This window comes from Schistocerca serialis, chromosome 12 (assembly GCF_023864345.2).
Source record: "Schistocerca serialis cubense isolate TAMUIC-IGC-003099 chromosome 12, iqSchSeri2.2, whole genome shotgun sequence".
NCBI lineage: Eukaryota > Metazoa > Arthropoda > Insecta > Orthoptera > Acrididae > Schistocerca > Schistocerca serialis.
This window is the reverse complement of record NC_064649.1, coordinates 91,497,754-91,515,542: the sequence shown is the minus strand read 5'-3', so window position 1 is coordinate 91,515,542 and position 17,789 is coordinate 91,497,754. Positions and strand designations below refer to the sequence as shown.

The 17,789-nt window shown below is 42.1% G+C and overlaps 1 protein-coding gene across 1 annotated transcript in view; it reads left to right on the top strand.

Annotated features, from left to right (window-relative positions):
• LOC126427960 (serine-aspartate repeat-containing protein I-like) overlaps window positions 1-17,789 on the top strand; it is a 129,286-nt gene that overhangs the window by 90,129 nt on the left and 21,368 nt on the right. Inside the window, exon 4 of the mRNA XM_050089848.1 lies at window positions 12,737-12,863. Coding sequence (XP_049945805.1) covers window positions 12,737-12,863 — 127 coding nt within the window. The remainder of the gene's footprint in view (window positions 1-12,736; window positions 12,864-17,789) is intronic.

The following is a 17,789-nucleotide window of genomic DNA, read 5'->3' as shown; positions in this document are numbered from 1 at the left end:
TGTATACATAACTAAGTTTTTTTTTTTTAAAAAAGCTGCTTTATATGAGAGTGAGTCAAATGAAAACCTTAAATATGTTTTATTGTGCAGAAGTGGTACAAAGCTGTAACACTTTTCAACATAATTTCCCCCATGCTCAATGCAAGTCCTCCAGCGCTTACAAAGTGCATAAATTCCTATAGAAAAAAAACTCTTTTAGTTGTCCACGCAACCACTCATGCACCACGTGGCATACCTCTTCATCAGAATGGAACTTCTTTCCTCCCATTGCGTCTTTGAGTGGTCCAAACATATGGAAACCATGTGGGGGCAAGGTCTGGTGAGTATGGTGAATGAGGAAGACACTCGCAGGTCTGTGATTGTTGCAACTGTTGTACGGGCAGTGTTGGACCTTGCATTGTCATGTTGCAAAAAGACATCTGCTGACAGCAATCCACATCGCTTTGATTAGATTGCAGGCTGCAGATGATTTTTTAGGAGGTCTGTGTATGATGCACTGGTGACAGCGGTCCCCTCTAGGCATGTAATGCTCCAAAATGACGTCTTTTTCGTCCCAAAAGAGAGTCAGCATAACGTTCCCTGCTGATGGTTCTCATCGAAACATCTTTGGTTTTGGTGATGAGGAATGGTGCCATTCCTTGCTTGCTCTCTTTGTTTCTGGTTGGTGGAAGTAAACCCAGGTTTTGTCCCCAGTAATGATTCTTGCAAGGAAGCCATCACCTTCTTGTTCAAAGCAAGGAAGAAGTTCTTCTACGAACTTCCTACTCCATTCGCAGACTTGCTGCTGTGACAAACATGCATCACTGTACTAACCTTCATTCATCGATGAATTTCAATAGGTTTCAAACCTTCACTAAGCAAAAACCGAATAACAGAACACTGTTCTTCCCTAGTGCAAGTTGCAAGTGGGACGGCCATCTGTATACTGATACTGCAATGGTATGTGTGTATCTGCACTATGCTGCCACCTAAAGGCCATTCTTCACACTGTATGTAGCACGCTTACCAACTTACAGGATAACGGTGCGAAATTTCGATTTGTTATTACAAATTTAAGGTTTTCATTTGACTCACCCTCGTATGTATGTGTACACAGATTTGATGCTTCTTGGCAGATAAAAGCTGTGTGCTCAGTGCACCCATACGATAGTTTGTGGAGGAGGGGGAGATGGGGATGAAACTGGGAAGTATGAAGTATTTTTGAAGACTAAAGGCAACTTGTAAGTAGCGTTAATAAAGCTCCAGTTCCCATGCTGCTGCTGTTGTTGTTGTTGTGGTTTTCATTCCAGAGACTGGTTTGATGCAGTTCTCCATGCTTCTCTATCCTGTGCAAGCTTCTTCATCTCCCAGTACCTCCAGCGCTTACAAAGTACATAAATTCCTATAGAAAAAAATTCTTTTAGCTGTCCGCGCAACCACTCATGCACCACGTGGCACGCCTCTTCATCAGAACGGAACTTCTTTCCTCCTTCTGGATCTGTTTAGTGTACTCATCCCTTGGTCTCCCACTATGATTTTTACCCTCCACGCTGACCTCCAGTACTAAATTGGTGATACCTTGATGCCTCAGAATACGCCCTACCAACTGATCCCTTCTTCTAGTCAAGTTGTGCCACAAATTTCTCTTCTCTCCTATTCTATTCAATACCTCCTCATTAGTTACGTGATCTACCCATCTAATCTTCAGCATTCTTCTGTAGCACCAGATTTTGAAAGCTTCTAAACTCTTCTTGTCTAAACTATTTATCGTCCACGTTTCACTTCTATACATGGCTACACTCCATACAAATACTTTCAGAAACGACTTCCTGACATTTAAATCTAAACTCGATGTTAACAAATTTCTCTTCTTCAGAAAGGCTTTCCTTGCCATTGCCAGTCTACATTTTATATCTTCTCTACTTCGACCATCATCAGTTATTTTGCTCCCCAAATAGCAAAAATCCTTTACTACTTTAAGAGTCTCATTTCCTAATCTAATTCCCTCAGCCTCACCCGACTTAATTCGACTACATTCCATTATCCTCGTTTTGCTTTTGTTGATGTTCATCTTATACCCTCCTTTCAAGACACTGTCCATTCTATGCAACTGCTCTTCCAAGTCTTTTGCTGTCTCTGACAGAATTACAATGTCATCGGCGAACCTCAAAGTTTTTATTTCTTCTCCCTGGATTTTAATACCTACTCCGAACTTTTCTTGTTTTGACTTAGATCTTTCAGTGCTCTGTCAAACTCTTCATGCAGTATCATATCTCCCATTCACCTTCATCTACATTCTCTTCCAATTCTATAATATTGTCCTCAAGAACATCGCCCTTGTATAGACCCTCTATATACTCCTTCCACCGTTCTGCCTTTTCTGTTCCAAAAAACGGTGCACATGACTTTTCGAGGGATCAAGATTTGCTTAGGCTTAACCTTTGTAGGGGATAAAGTGTGCTCCCATTCCATTGGTTGCTGTTTTGTTTCAGGGGTGTCGTACAATACCCCCCAAGTTTCATCCACCGTGACTATCCGAGAAACAAAACCATCGCCTTCTTCATTGTAGCATGTCAAAAATTGAAGTGCACTGCCCATCTGTTGTTTTTGTGTTGTTCAGTAAGAATTTTAGTCATTTAGTACTCCGTGGTTGTAAATGTTTTATTCTTATGTTGCTTATTTAGCATTAGCAGTTAATTTCTTTGATGTTCATAAATTCTTCACAGTTCATTTTTGTACCATTACACACGATATCTTTGTTGTAAGCTATGGTAGTCAGTACTCTAACAATCAGAAAAATATGTCCCAAAAATAAATAATTAGCAAGATGAGTGACAAAAATGTGTCCTCTCTGTGTAATTACGTTTCACCAAGCACCTTCAGTGAAAATGAAAGGAAAAAAGGACAATGGTGAGGCCAGTTAGTTTTCACATTGCCTTTATATGTGGTATGGCTGCAAACTGAAACAGAGGAAATACGTTTTGTCATTATATGTCCCATTGATACCAACGTCCCTGAGAATTGAATTTACAGTCAAGTAAGGGCTAGGCATAGAGGGTTTGAACAAGAATATAGAAACACAGTGTGAAATGCATACTTGAACGTAAATGCAGTTGCTAGCCAAGCCTGCAGATTGCGCTGTTGTACACTACTGCCCATTAAAATTGCAACACCATGAAGATGACGTGCTACAGATGCAAAATTTACCGACAGGAAGAAGGTGCTGTGATATGCAAATGATTAAATTTTCAGAGCATTCACAGGAGGTTAGCGCTGGTGGCGACACCTACAACGTGCTGACATGAGGAAAGTTTCCAACAGATTTCTCATACACAAACAGCAGTTGACCGGCGTTGCCTGGTGAAACGTTGTTTTGATGCCTCGTGTAAGGAGGAGAAATGTGTACCTTCACGTTTCCGACTTTGATAAAGGTCAGATTGTAGCCTATCGCGATTGCGGTTTATCGTATCGTGACATTGCTGCTTGCGTTGTTCGAGATCCAATGACTGTTAGCACAATATCGAATCGGTGCAGTCAGGAGGATAATATGGAATGCCGTGCTGGATCCCAACAGTCTCGTATCACTAGCAGTTGAGATGACAGGCATCTTATCCGCATGGCTGTAACGGATTGTGCAGCAACGTCTTGATCCCCGAGTCAATAGATGGGGACGTTTGCAAGACAACAACCACCTGCACAAACAGTTCGGCAACGTTTGCAGCAGCATGGACTATCAGCTCAGAGACCATGGCTGTGGTTACCCTTGACGCTGCATTACAGACAGGAGGGCCTGTGATGGTGTACTCAATGACAAACCTGGGTGCATGAATGGCAAAACGTCATTTTCTTTTCTTTTTTTTTTTTCCGGATGAATCCAGGTTCTGTTTATAGCATCATGATGGTGGCATCCGTGTTTGGCGATGCTGCGGTGAACGTACATTGGATGCGTGTATTCATCATCGCCATACTGACGTGTCACCCAGTGTGATGGTATAAGGTGCCACTGGCTGCACGTCTCGGTCTCCTCTTGTTCGCATTGACGGCACTTTGAACAGTGGACGTTACATTTCAGATGTGTTACGACCCATGGCTCTACCCTTAATTTGATCCCTGCGAAAACACACACTTCAGCAGAATAATGCACAACCACATTGTACGGGCCTTTCTGGATACAGAAAATGTTCGACTGCTGCCCTGGCCAGCACATTCTCCAGATCTCTCACCAACTGAAAACATCTGGTCAATGGTGGCTGAGCAACTGGCTTGTCACAATACACCAGTCACTACTCTTGATGAACTGTGGTATTGTGTTGAAGCTGCATAGGCAGCTGTACCTGTACACGTCATCCAAGCTCTGTTTCACTCAAACCCCAGGCATATCAAGGGCGTTATTACGGCCAGAGATGGTTGTTCTGTGTACCGATTTCTCAGGATCTATGCACCCAAATTGTGTGAAAATGTATCACATGTCAGTTCTAGTATAATATATTTGTCCAATGAATACCCGTTTATCATCTGCATTTCTTCTTGGTAGCAATTTTAATGGTCAGTAGTGTATTTGACCGTGGACGGCCTATGCGAGGGTGTCAATATGTTGCAAGGGTCAGTTGTGGTCAGAATAGTGTTTTGCATAGTTGTACACGCATTAAGTCGGAGCTTAGTGAATTTGAACATGGGCAAATCATTGGCACTCATATAATGGGTGCTTCCATAACCATGGTACCAAAAGGGGTGTTGTCTTTCAAGAGGCACTGTATTGAAGATCTGTACTGCATTCACGGGAAATGGAAGAACATCATCTCCTATGTCACAAATGGTTGAAAGTGTGCGTTGAATGATTGTGACAGATGTTTGTGCAGGATGAGCTGCAATTCCAGAACCACTTCTCAATGACGGAAATGCCAATAATGGGAAAATGTGATGCCAAAGCCATAAACTCTTGACTACTGAGCAATGGAAAAGGGAGTCAAATGGGTGTTGTTTCACACTGTTTCCATCTTCTCGCTGAGCTTATATCTTAAGAGTGAAACAAGGCAGGTGTTTGATGAACCTCAAGGTTACTCCACAGGGTTGCATTACTGCCTAGGCCGATGTGCCCCTTTCGGCTGATCAGGTCCATCCTAAGACGCAATGCTTGTTCCCCATTGGTGATGATGTGTTCTGTGACAACAGTGCCTTGTTCACACAGTTTACTAATCTCGAAGATGACAGGGCCCCTGTCCACACAACTCGTATCGGCCAGAACAGGGTTTGTATGAAAGAAAATGTTGGGAAAATCCACCAGAAAAGTTGGAAATTTGGATGGGATCTTCATATGAAAATCTCAATGAAAGAAATGAGATGGCCAGTTTGACAATTCTGCTGTCACATTTTTTCATAACAGCTACAAATTCTGCATTGAATATAAATATTTTGTGAAAAAGAGAACAATTGAAAGATATACAAGGGGTGTTCCATAAGTAATGTGACCAAAGTCATAAAAAATCATTTATTGAATATATTCGTACAAATAATAAAAAATTTTCAAAATAGCAACCTCTTGCATCGATACACTTCAGGAGGTAGTGTTTCCATGCCTGGAAGGCATCCTGGAATGCCTTTAGAGATGATGTAACATGTGTCTGGATGCTTTCAATCATGTCCCAATGTTTTCCTTTCATGACTCCTTTTAACTGAGAAAACAAAAAATAGTCAGCGGGAGCCAGGTCAGGACTGTAGGGAGGCTGAGAAACGAATGGGGTCTTAGTCCTGGCCAGGAAGTCATTGACAGTGAAGGCATTCTGACTCGGTGTGTTGCCGCGGTGAACTTTTCACGTGTCCTTGATGTCGCTTCGGCAGCGTGAGACCCTCCTTTCCAGTCTTTTGAGCACTTTCAAACAGAAAGCTGAGTTCACTGTAGTGTCAGCAGGTAAGAATTTGTGATGGAAAGTGCCTCTGATGTCAAAGAAGACAATGAGCATGATTTTGAGCCTGGACTTGCTCATGTGTGCCTTCTTGGGACGGGGCGACGATGGGGTGTGCCACTCTGAACTCTACCTTTTTGTCTCAGGGTCGTACTCAAAAATCCACGACTCATCACCAGTGATAACCGAGTTTAAAAAATGAGGATCATTCTCACACATTTCCAACATTTCTCGGCACCGAAGCACTCGCATGTGCTTGTGCTCGTCGGTCAACACTTTTGGGACGAGTTTGGCACACACCTTTTTCATGTTCAAATCTTTGGTCACAATGCGGAAAACGGTTGTTTTTGACATGCTTAGAGTTTGTGCTATCAATTGAAGGCTCACGCGTCACATTTTCGTCGACTCGTGCGGTTGATGGCCGTCCACTGCGAGGTTCGTCAGTGATCTCTTGGCCCTCCATGGATGACTTGTGCCATCAGAAAACTTGTGATTTGGACAAGCAATCAGTCTCAAAGGCATCCTGAAGTAATGGAAACATTTCAGTGGCAGACTTCCCAAGTTTAATGCAAAATTTGATAGCGTACCGTTTCTCTACAGAATAATCCATTGTGACGTGTTACATAAACTCAAAACCTGACTCTCCAGCAGCCAGCCGAATGAGACAAAGAGCGTTTTGAAGCTAACACCCCCCCTCCATTTAGCCCAGCCGGTTACAACACGCTGAGGTGTACCGTTGTGTCAGAAAAAAATTGGTCGCATTACTTACGGAACACACTCTGTATTTCAATGTGTTATCAGTGGTGATCATCTCTTTGGTGTGTTGCAGAGATTGAATTAATGTCAATTTGTGGTAATTTGGTGTATTGCAAACATTCCATTTATTTAAGTTCATAATTTATATCTTTGAAAAAATACCACCAGTGAAATGTCGAAATATTGGTCGGCATATGCGCGACGCAAGCCAACTGCATGACTGTTGACTCAATGAAACTGATGAAGACCGCAGACAGCGTTTGGAGGCCAGTCGAATAAGAATTTCTGAGATGTGATCCATTATGATTCCGTAACAATTAATACAGATTATTTTATTTCAATAAAACTTACTGAAACAGTTTTTGTCAATTCACACAAATTCTGGGTAAGATTTGGTTGGGTGAATCTCTCCTCAACTGACTGACAGACAGACAAATGCGTAGCCTAAACCACTGGAGATATAGATATGTTATACAATAAACACTTTCCATTAAACTGGCTGTGAGAAAGAACGTGCTAAGCTGTGCTGTGAAAATGTGTGGTTCTGTTTTGTCATTTTTAACAGAAAACGGGAAAGTTGTGTTTATGGCTAACTTTATAATCCTGCCTGTTTGTAGATTAAAACCATGCAAAATACTGTCATTAAAGATTCAATCCTCACAGCAGTTGGAAAGGTCTCTCCCTCATACCCTATGTACTAATGACTCCAACTGCTTCACCCATTCATTATGACTTCTATTTCCATCAAGTTTCTGTTTGCAATAACGATAAATAAGGTCAGAGAAAGAGGGGGGGGGGGGCAGGAGATATAAAGAGAACAGGGGGGGGGGGAGGAAATGGATATAAAGAAGGGGAGGGAAGATATGGACAGAGAGATGAGGGAGGTGAAGATAGATAGACAGCCACTGGGGTAAGAGATGTACAGGGAGTGGGGGGGGGGGGGGGGGGGAGGGGGAGGTGATGGACAGAGATAGTGAAGGAGCGGGAGGTGGATAGTGGATAGAGGGATGGGGGAGGAAGAGAGGGATAAAGAGAGGAAGGAGGAGAAGGAGATTGGAACATATATACAATTCCCATACACATTTAAATTGCGAAGCATTGGAGGGTTCACTAGTTGAGATATACAGGTTGTTTCAAAAAGGACTTTACAACTTTGAAAATTCATATAAATTAGTTCATAGTACCTACATAGGTGATTGTAGTGTCAATTTGTAGGGAAATACATCACGTTTCGTCTCACGTAGTTCACTAGTACTGAATCACAGTGTAAGGAACGCTAGCAGCAGCTGCATTAGAGGTTGCTGCCTTCACTGGACACAAGCATTCTAGCTATGTGTTTTGGTTGGAAGATCATCCAAGCATATCTGACGATATCGTTGAACAAGTGAGACAATGTTTTGTCAACAGCCCTACAAAATTGACCGGGCATGCGTCTCGTAAATTGCAAATCCCACATACAACTGTTTGGCGTGTGTTGAGAAAACATTTGCATTTGAAACCGTACAGACTGATGATCATACAAGCAATAAAAGACACTGATAAAATTGCTTGCAAGAACTTCTGTATGGATATGTTAAACCGATTACAAGAGGATGAATATTTATTGGACAAAATCATCTTTTCAGACAAGTTAACTTTTCACTTAAGTGCCAAGGTTAACACACATAACTGTAGGATTTAGGGCAGTGAAAATCCACATTTAACACTGCAACGCATTTTTGAATGCCCTAAACTGAACGTTTTTTGTGCATTGAGCCAGAACAAAGAGTAGCCCCCTTTTTTTGTGTGAGAGAACCATCAACAGGATAGTGTACCTGGATATGTTCAACAATTTTTTATACCACAGATCGATGTGGATGACCAAGAATGAAATGTTTACTTCGTGCAAGATGGTGCACCACCCTACTACCTGGCAGACGTCCGGGATTTTATCAGTGACCACTTTCCAGGTCAATGGATTGGCTTGATGCGCCAATTTAATGGCTCCTACATTCCCCAGACCTTACACCACTCGATTTCCCCCCCCCCCCCCCCCCCCCCCCATCAAGGATATTGTGTTTGTACCTCCTGCGCCGGCTTCTCTACCTGAACTTAGAAAAAGAATTTACACCGAGTGAGCAAGTTACACCTGCAATGCTACAGCAAGTCTGGAAGAAATTGACTTCCGATGGATGTGTGCAGGATAACTAACGGAAGCTACATACAACATCTTTAGTTTAAAGTAAAAAAACTTGATGGGTTTCCCTTCAAAGTAACACTAAACCCAACTCTATAACATCTTTCAATAAATTTATATGAATTTTTGAAGTTTTAAAGTCGTTTCTGTAACACCCTGTACAAGTAAAGCAGTCACGAGTCCAAATATTGTGTTGAGCAACACAGTGCTTTACTAGACAGTCCTGTCTGATGCAATATCCCGTGGCCTTCCTCTGACCCAGATAGTCATAGGGGGAACTAGATTCCAAACCAAATATTACTCAACATTTTTCACATTGATGAACTTTGGCAGAGGTGAGAGAACTGATAAATTATAGATGTGATCAAACCAGAGACCTTTGGATTTGTAGGCTGGCACTTTACCACTGAGCTGAGCCACACACAAATTTGAATTGCTGTGACATCTTTGGTGGTCCTAAGTTGTATATGAAGTGTGATCAGAAAGTAATGGGAGTATTTTTATTTTGCGGGCTTTGGCTTTATACATCCAGTTTTCAATTTTTTTTGTATTGTTGGCACACATGGCCCTGATGTATGTTTGTATTTTCAGCTGTTTTGAATGTTTAGTTTTTGTTGACAGTCAAAAACGTTGTGCATGTTTTGAAGCATTCAGTGAATTTTTATTTTTGAGAAAGATGGATCAAATAATTTACATTAAATTTTGCTCAAAATGTGAAATAAAGTGCAGCACTGCATTCAAAATATTGACTGTGGGTTTTTGCAAATCTACTGTAAGACAAGTGTTTACAACTAGTATAAACATTTCAAAGGGGGTTGGAAAGATGTTGAAGATGATGACCACCCTGGATGCCCTGGTACATTAGTTCCTGACAACAATGTGGAAGAAGTAAAGAAAATGGTCCTGGAAAATGGCAGAATCACCATCACAGAGGTTGCTGATGATGTTGACCTATCCTTTGGCTCATGACAAGTAGTTTTTTTGGACATTTTTGTCATGAAACCCCGTGTAGCAGTGAAGTTTGTTCCAAAATTGTTGAATTTCAACCAAAAATTATGTTACAAATACCGGGTGATCAAAAAGTCAGTATAAATTTGAAAACTGAATAAATCACAGAATAATGTAGAGAGGTACAAATTGACACATATGCTTGGAATGCCAGGGGGTTTTATTAGAACCATAAAAATACAAAAGTTCAAAAAATGTCCGTGGCGCTTCATCTGATCAGAATAGCTTTAATTAGCATAACAAATTAAGACAAAGCAAAGATTATGTTCTTTACAGGAAATGCTCAATATGTCCACCATCACTCCTCAACAATAGCTGTAGTCAAGGAATAATGTTGTGAACAGTGCTGTAAAGCATGTTCGGAGTTATGGTGAGGAACTGACGTCAGATGTTGTCTTTGAGCATCCCTAGAGATGTCGGTTGATCACGATACACTTGTGACTTTAGGTAACCCCAAAGCCAATAATCGCATGGACTGAGGTCTGGGGACCTGGGAGGCCAAGCATGATGAAAGTGGCGGCTCAGCACACGATCATCACCAAACGACGCGCGCAAGAGATCTTTCTCGCGTCTAGCAATATGGGGTGGAGCACCATCCTGCATAAACATTGTACGTTCGAGCAGGTGTTTATCAGCCAGGCTGGGGATGATACGATTCTGTAACATATTGGCGTACCTCTCACCCATCACGGTAGCAGTTCCAAAACCAGAATCACGCATTTCCTAGAAGAAAAAAGGCCCGATTACGGTAGATGTGGTAAATCCAACCCATACCGTGACTTTTTTGTCGTGCAATGGAGTTTCCACGACAGTTCTAGGATTTTCGGTAGCCCAAATTCTGCAGTTGTGGGTGTTGACAGACCCTCGGAGTGTGAAATGAGCTTTGTCGGTCCACAACACGTTACTCAACCAATCGTCATCTTCCACCATCTTTTGAAACACCCACACCGCAAACACCTGCTACAGTCTCCATTTCGTCCTGAACTTTCTCAGCAGCATTACGCCTTGTGCTCGGTCGGCCACTACGGCGTCTATCGTCTAAACAACCCGTGGCTTCGAACTTCAAAATCATTCTCGCCACAGCTGCATTTGTCAACGGACCTTTACCCATTCGAATCCCCTTCCTATGGCGATAGGATCATAACGCTGAACTAGCACATTCCCCATTCTGATAATACAGCTTCACTAAGAGCGCCTTTTCAGGTAACGTCAACATGCTGCGACTGCTGGTGCATGTGATTCTCTCTCTCATTACAGGTCCTTTTATACATGAGTGTCGTGCGCAGTCACTGACGTTTTGCTGTCCAGCGCCATCTGTTGGACGTTTTGTGAACTTTTTTTTCCTTTTCTTTTGTTCTAATAAAACCCCATGTCATTCCAAGCATGTGTGTCAATTTTTACCTCTCTATCTACATTATTCCGTGGTTTATTAAGTTTTCAAATTAATACTGACTCTTTGATCACCCAGTACATCACTCAGAAATTGCTGAATGAAGTCAACATGATCTAGAACGTCTAAAGAAGGTTATAACAAGTGACAAAACATGGATATACAGGTATGACGTTGAAACTGAGGCCCGATCATTATGATGGAAACTACCTAGAGAGCCAAGACTGAAAAACATACGACAAGTTCGACCAGATATGAAGGTTCTTGTCACTGTTTTCTTCAATTACAGTGAGATAGTGCATCATGAGTACCTGCCTAATGGTTGTACAGTCAATAACTCCCACTCACACTTCATTGCTTGTTAGTGATTTTTTGACAGAAAACAAAATCTTTATTTTGCCTCAGGCACGGTATTTGCCGGGCATGGCCCCTGAAACTTCTTTTTATTGCCGAGGATGAAGAGAATCGTTGAAGGAGCTGAACACCATAATGAAAAGTGAGTTCCAGAAGTGCTTCCAAGATTGGAAAAAGTGTTGGCACAAGCGTATTGTATCTAAGGGTGATTACTTTGAAGGGGATGAAGTTGATGTTGTTGAATAAATAAAGATTCTGTAATAAAAAAATTCTGTTTCTTTTTGATCACATTTCATACAATAATAGTAATGTTCTTGATAAAATCAAATGCTGGTACAATAGTAATATGCTAGGTAGTGTCATGCTATGTCGATATATTTTCTTGCTGGAGTCTTCCGTACAGAGGTTAATACAAGTCTAGAGATTCATTGAAGCTGGGGCAAAGCTCTGAGTGCAGCTACTTAAAAAGATGTGCCGTTCTATCAGTCGCAGACAGTGAGGTTATGTGAATTTGGCATCCTCTGGTGACATGTATGCGTAGCACCCCCACCATCCCCTTCCATCCATCTCCTCCCGTCCCTCGGAGCCAGCGAGCGCCAGCTTGCTGGTGGAAGGTTTAAATGTGCCATCTCTTGTGTAGCATGTGGTGTGCGTAGGGTTCATTCAACGAAGATGCCCTGCAAATGCCTTGTCTACCCCACAGTCTCTCCTATCTCTGTTCTGTCACCACAGTCCACACCTGCACATTATAATCGTCATTCGTTGCGTGAGATTACCCAAGTATACCAACCAAACTGCACTCCCGCCATTGTGTGCTCAGCCAAACAATGTACCAGTGTTGGTGTGTGTGTGTGTTTGTGTGAGGTAGACAGGAGGGCAGGGGTGTGCACGCACGTATTTATGCATTTGCTTCTATTTGCTAGCAGAACTTTCCATAGCCTGTTGACACCTTTAAAACATTCATTAGAGGCCTTCACAGCACGCACACATATCTTTTCATAACTTATGTTTAAGAACACCGACTTTGATGGCTACAAGTACAAACTGTAGAACAAGTGTGATACCGTAGATAAACAGCCAGTGTAGGTGAAAAATAGATATACACTGTGTCTGATAAATGTTTAAATAAATTCTTTAGTTCTGAAATAATACACTGATTTTCTCCTCCAGGAGATCACAGCGATATGCTGTAATGGAATTCAATACGAAACAAGCAGTGGATGCCATCCAAGCAGCCCGACCACATGTGGTGGAGTCTGGAGTCGAGTTTGTTACTTACCGTGGCAGTTCAAGAGATGTGAGTAAAAATTTAAAAAGAACTGACATGCCTAACATGTATAGCTAATGAGAAATGTGTCTGCAGTTTGTTGTCGCACGCCTCGCTCATGTGTGTGTGTGCACACACACACACACACACACACACACACACACAAACACACACACACATACACACACACACACACACACACACACACACACACACACACACACACACACACACAGATTCTGTTCTGGTAAAAGTAATTAAAAAATCACCCTCTGTTTGCTGCCTAATTTGTATTCTCCCAACACTGTCCAAAGCCTTAGGACATAAGTCCAAAGCCAGCTTACCAAAAACTTAATTATGAACAATCTACTATACAAGTTCCACAAACATCACAGTGCAACATTTTCTTTAATAAAAGTAGCAGACATCATAAAGCTATCTGTGAGAAGACAAGAGGTGACTGCTGTGTGATTTGTGGATTTTAGCTAACGTTGCATCCAGCGAGCAATCTAGGCATTTTATGACATAGGAAACTGAGGATTGTGTGTCCTATCAGCTAATGTGTGGAAGGCTAACTGAATATTTTGAAGGAGTTATGGAGCTCGATAGGGTAACATACGATCAAATCGACAAGACTTGAATAATTACAATTGTTAATGCTTGTCTGAGCAAAGCTGAATAAATGACCTGCATGAAAGTACACTGTTCCTGATTTTACACAATTCTTTTGAAGGAGGTACGTAGTTAAATATGAATGCAAGCAGAGCCGGAGCGAATACTACTAGTCCAGGCCCCAGCCCCTGACCTGCACAGATGTCCCTCCTGGACAGCTGTCTGAATTGAACTCTTCTTCAGTCACTGCCGCCTCTGCCTTTGTACTGTATGGTAGGCCATATAACCACTGCCACATTGGAACTTCTGGCCATCGCTCTGCTGGGTCTCGTGTGTGATTGTGTACGGTCACCATCAATGCACTGCCATGCCGTGCGGCTCTCCACATGAGCTCATGTCACACTGTGGGAGTCTTTGCAACATTTATGGCCCACGGCCAAACCGAAGCCCTTCCTGTGGTGTCTCCTTTGTACTGTAAATACTTCCTACAAAACTTATTCTTTCTGGCTGCTGTTCTGTTGCCTTACAGGTATTACATTTTTAAAAATGTGGCACAAAATCTTTGATAATGTCAGCTTCCAAACTTGGAATCTCAAATTTGTCTCCAAATGCTTGAAAATACACACTAAGTCACAACGGAGACTGGCAGTATCAGACGCCCATCAGGGTTCAGTACTTGGTCTGACACTCTTCTCATTGTACATCAATGATGGTTCATCAGTCTTGTCCTACTGTGAATACCACATCACCTCCAGTTACACCTAAGTGAAAAACCAATCAGTCTGAAGACAGCTATTGCGACTATCAAAGTTGACTGGAGTGCATTATCAAAATGGGCAGGAAATACAGGAATATTGTGCAATCTGTCCAGAACTCTAATGGTCATTTGAGGTTAATTAACCTGAAATATTGGGAGAGACTACTGCTCTTAGTCCTGAATGAGAAATTTAAATGTCTCTTCCTCATCAAATAGTCTAGATATACAGGGTGGCACCCGAAATGTGTTACCATTTTGTTTTTCAATATAAACTTTATTGTCAATACAACCTGAAAGGAAGATATACTACAATGAAGAGCTGTCGATGGAGATTTGTTCTAACTCAGCACATGCTCAATATGTTCACCATTTCGTTTCCTAACTTCCTTCAAACGAACACTAAAGTTAGTGATTACGCTATGGCACATGTCTTCCGTAATTTCACTGCAAGCTTGAAGAATAAGTCTTCTGAGCTCCATTAAATCACGTGAATGTTTCGGGGAAAATTTTTTCTTTTAGGTGCCCCCAAAGGAAAAAATCACATGGATTGAGGTCTGGTCTATTGGGGGGCCAATTTTGTCCATCATTGAAGCGACCTGGAAACTTGAGTGAAATGATCGGCATGTCGAAATGCTCATGTAAAAACTCCAAACACAGTGTTTGCAGTATGTGGCCTTGCTCCATCTTGCATGAGCCACTGCGTGTTGAAGGGCAAGGCAGCAGCAAGAAGCTGTGGAATGAAGCTATTGCGAAGCATGCTCAAATAACGCTCGCTGTTCACAGTTTCTTCAAAGAGAAAGGGTCCAATAAGTCCGTGACTGGAAATTGCTGCCCACGCTGTAATCCTGAGAGCATAATGTTGTCGTTCATGAAGCACTTGTGGGTTTTCAGTGGCGCAAAAGCGTACATTCTGTTTGTTAACCACACCGTCTAAATGAAAATGTGCTTCGTCTGAAAACTGAACGTCGTTGAGAGTTTCTTCCCAATCTTCCGCCCACTGAGCAAACAGTAGTCTCTGCTGCTTGTGTTCTTCAGCGAGCTTCTGTGCACAGGTCATCTTGCATGGGTACATATGGAGGTCACTTTTAAGAATGTGTTGAACGGAGTGTCTGGATATTCCCAGTTGCACTGCTGCCTTTCTACATGATTGCCCGGGATTTCTCTGTACAGCAGCTAGTACCGCTTCAATATTCTCCGGTGAACAAACAGGCTTAGGCTGAGGTCGCTTCGCTTCCAATACTGTTCCTTCCTGTACAAATTTATCGTACAACCTGTGGATGATCTTCTTGCAAGGTACCCATCGTTTGTTAAACTATTGTCGAAAACGCCTCAGAATCACAACAATGCTTTTCGTTCCATGAAAAAGTAACACAATTGCCGATCATTGCTGTGTCATCAGTCTTCCATTGTCAGCCATTGCTGCTTACTAGTCTCCTAGTGGCAGTATCGTGAATTACAAGTCATTTCGTAACTCATTTGTTTTTCAAAGCTCTACTGGTACTGCTGTAGAGACCCCAGCGGGATATCTAATGTGCGTCGTAAATTGTGAAAGAAACAATTGGTAACACATTTCGTGCGCCACCCTGATGATGAAAACCTAAACTGGGCTGAACACATAATTGCAATGTGCAAGACAGCATCAACATCTCTCCCTTCCATATGAAAATGTGACAACATCTTCCATTTTGGACTTAAAGGGAAACTTATACAAATGCTTATACTTCCAATTGATGATTATAGCTGTGTTATACTGAAGGGTCTTTCTCAGGAAAGCTAACAGTGCTCGGAGCTGTGTTCAATGGCTGTGTGCGATACGTCTGTAATGTTCAACTTCTTGATCATATTTCACCATCTTGTGCACAGCTCTCCCGACTGCACAAAAGTCCACAGAGATGTCTCCTTTACCATCTTATCGACATATACAATCCCTCATACAACACCTAATGAAAAGTATCTGGGCACCCTTATGTAACGTGCAACTGATGATTGGATATCACAGGAGTTGCTCCAGCCAGTATGAAAGGAGGCAGAGAGTATTGTATTGTCAGCAGACATGCAGTGACAGCAGAATGGGTCACCCAGGAGAGTGACTTTGAACACAGATTTGTCATTGGACATAGCCTGAGTAACAAATCCATCAGGGAAATTGCAACCCTTGTTCAGCTTGCCAAGTTAACTGTCGGTGACGCGACTGTAAAGTGTAAATGTGAAGCAACAGCCGCAGCTAAAACGAGACTGGGCAGATGACCAACAGGGACCGGTGGATGGTGTTTGTTAAAAATTTTGTGAAATCAGCAGTTCAGAAGTTCTTCCAGCAGTCCAGCTGGTAGTACTCGATTTTAAGCAGAAGCTGGTTTTTCATGTTTATGACATCATTTCTCCTGAACTATGTGACGTACGATCAGCAGGTCTCTGCAACCACCCTCCACAGTGTTCAATCGTCCGTGTCAGTCAGTACTTGAAGTCTGAAATTGGCTAAAGGAATCACTTACGAGTTGTGAGTTCCAAAGCGCTGCTAGCAGTCAGCTACAACGATGATTCTTACACAGAGAGCATCCCAGAGTGCACCTGAGAGCTACAATACCGAGAATTGTTTCTTGGCTCTTGACAAGCTCATTGTGTAGTCTGATCAATTTGTATTTTTTTTTTTAACAGAAATTTCACGGGAAATAAGTAAAGGAAAGGTACTTTATTGTAATTGCGATAATGAAATGTAACATCACCGTAAACTTCAATATTTTTACAAACACCATCACCTTTAAACCATACACCAATGGACTCCAACTGATTTATTTTTCTATGATTCCTGATACTAACCACAAATGGTACCATAGATGTAAAATACGACTGACCCATGTCCCAGTTGTACACATCGTTCAACTGAAATGTGCGATAAACAATCACATCTCTACTATTAAAACTCTCCAGACCTGCAATAGATATCACTGCATCACCAGGATACCACACAATTGCAGCAGTGATCCAACCATTACTACGATTAGCTGCATCACTTGTGCTCCGACTGCACTACTCGTAGTAATCATCAATGGCTTCATACACTGTCAGCTAAGAATGACTAATTCTTCTCCTATTGTGTGGCATCTCCGTTCACCATCCAGTGCTGTCGCACACACGGCGGCACAATGACTGATGCCATCTTTCCAGGTAAATTTATCACATAGCCTCGTGCCGGCCTAATCAACTTCTGGCCACAAATAAAATTAAGTGCAACTATAAGCGAAACTAGAGAGTCACATGAGCACCACACCCAAAGTGATGTCAGCGCATGCACAGATCATGCTCTGCAGACCACAGAGATGCCCAGAGGCACCTCACACAGAGAGCATGTCAGGATACCCCTGAGAGCTACAAGATCAATGTGTCGTATGATCAATGTGCATTTTTGTAAAGTTTCTTGAGAGATAGAAAGCAAAAGGTACTTTATTTTAACTGCAATAACGAAATGTAACATCGCCAGTGGTGACACCACTGGACGTGTCTTGTGGTTATGATGTGGTCCCCTTATGGCACTTGAGAAAACATCTAATGCTGAACTATAAGGACACATTTTACAGCTTTGTGTATTG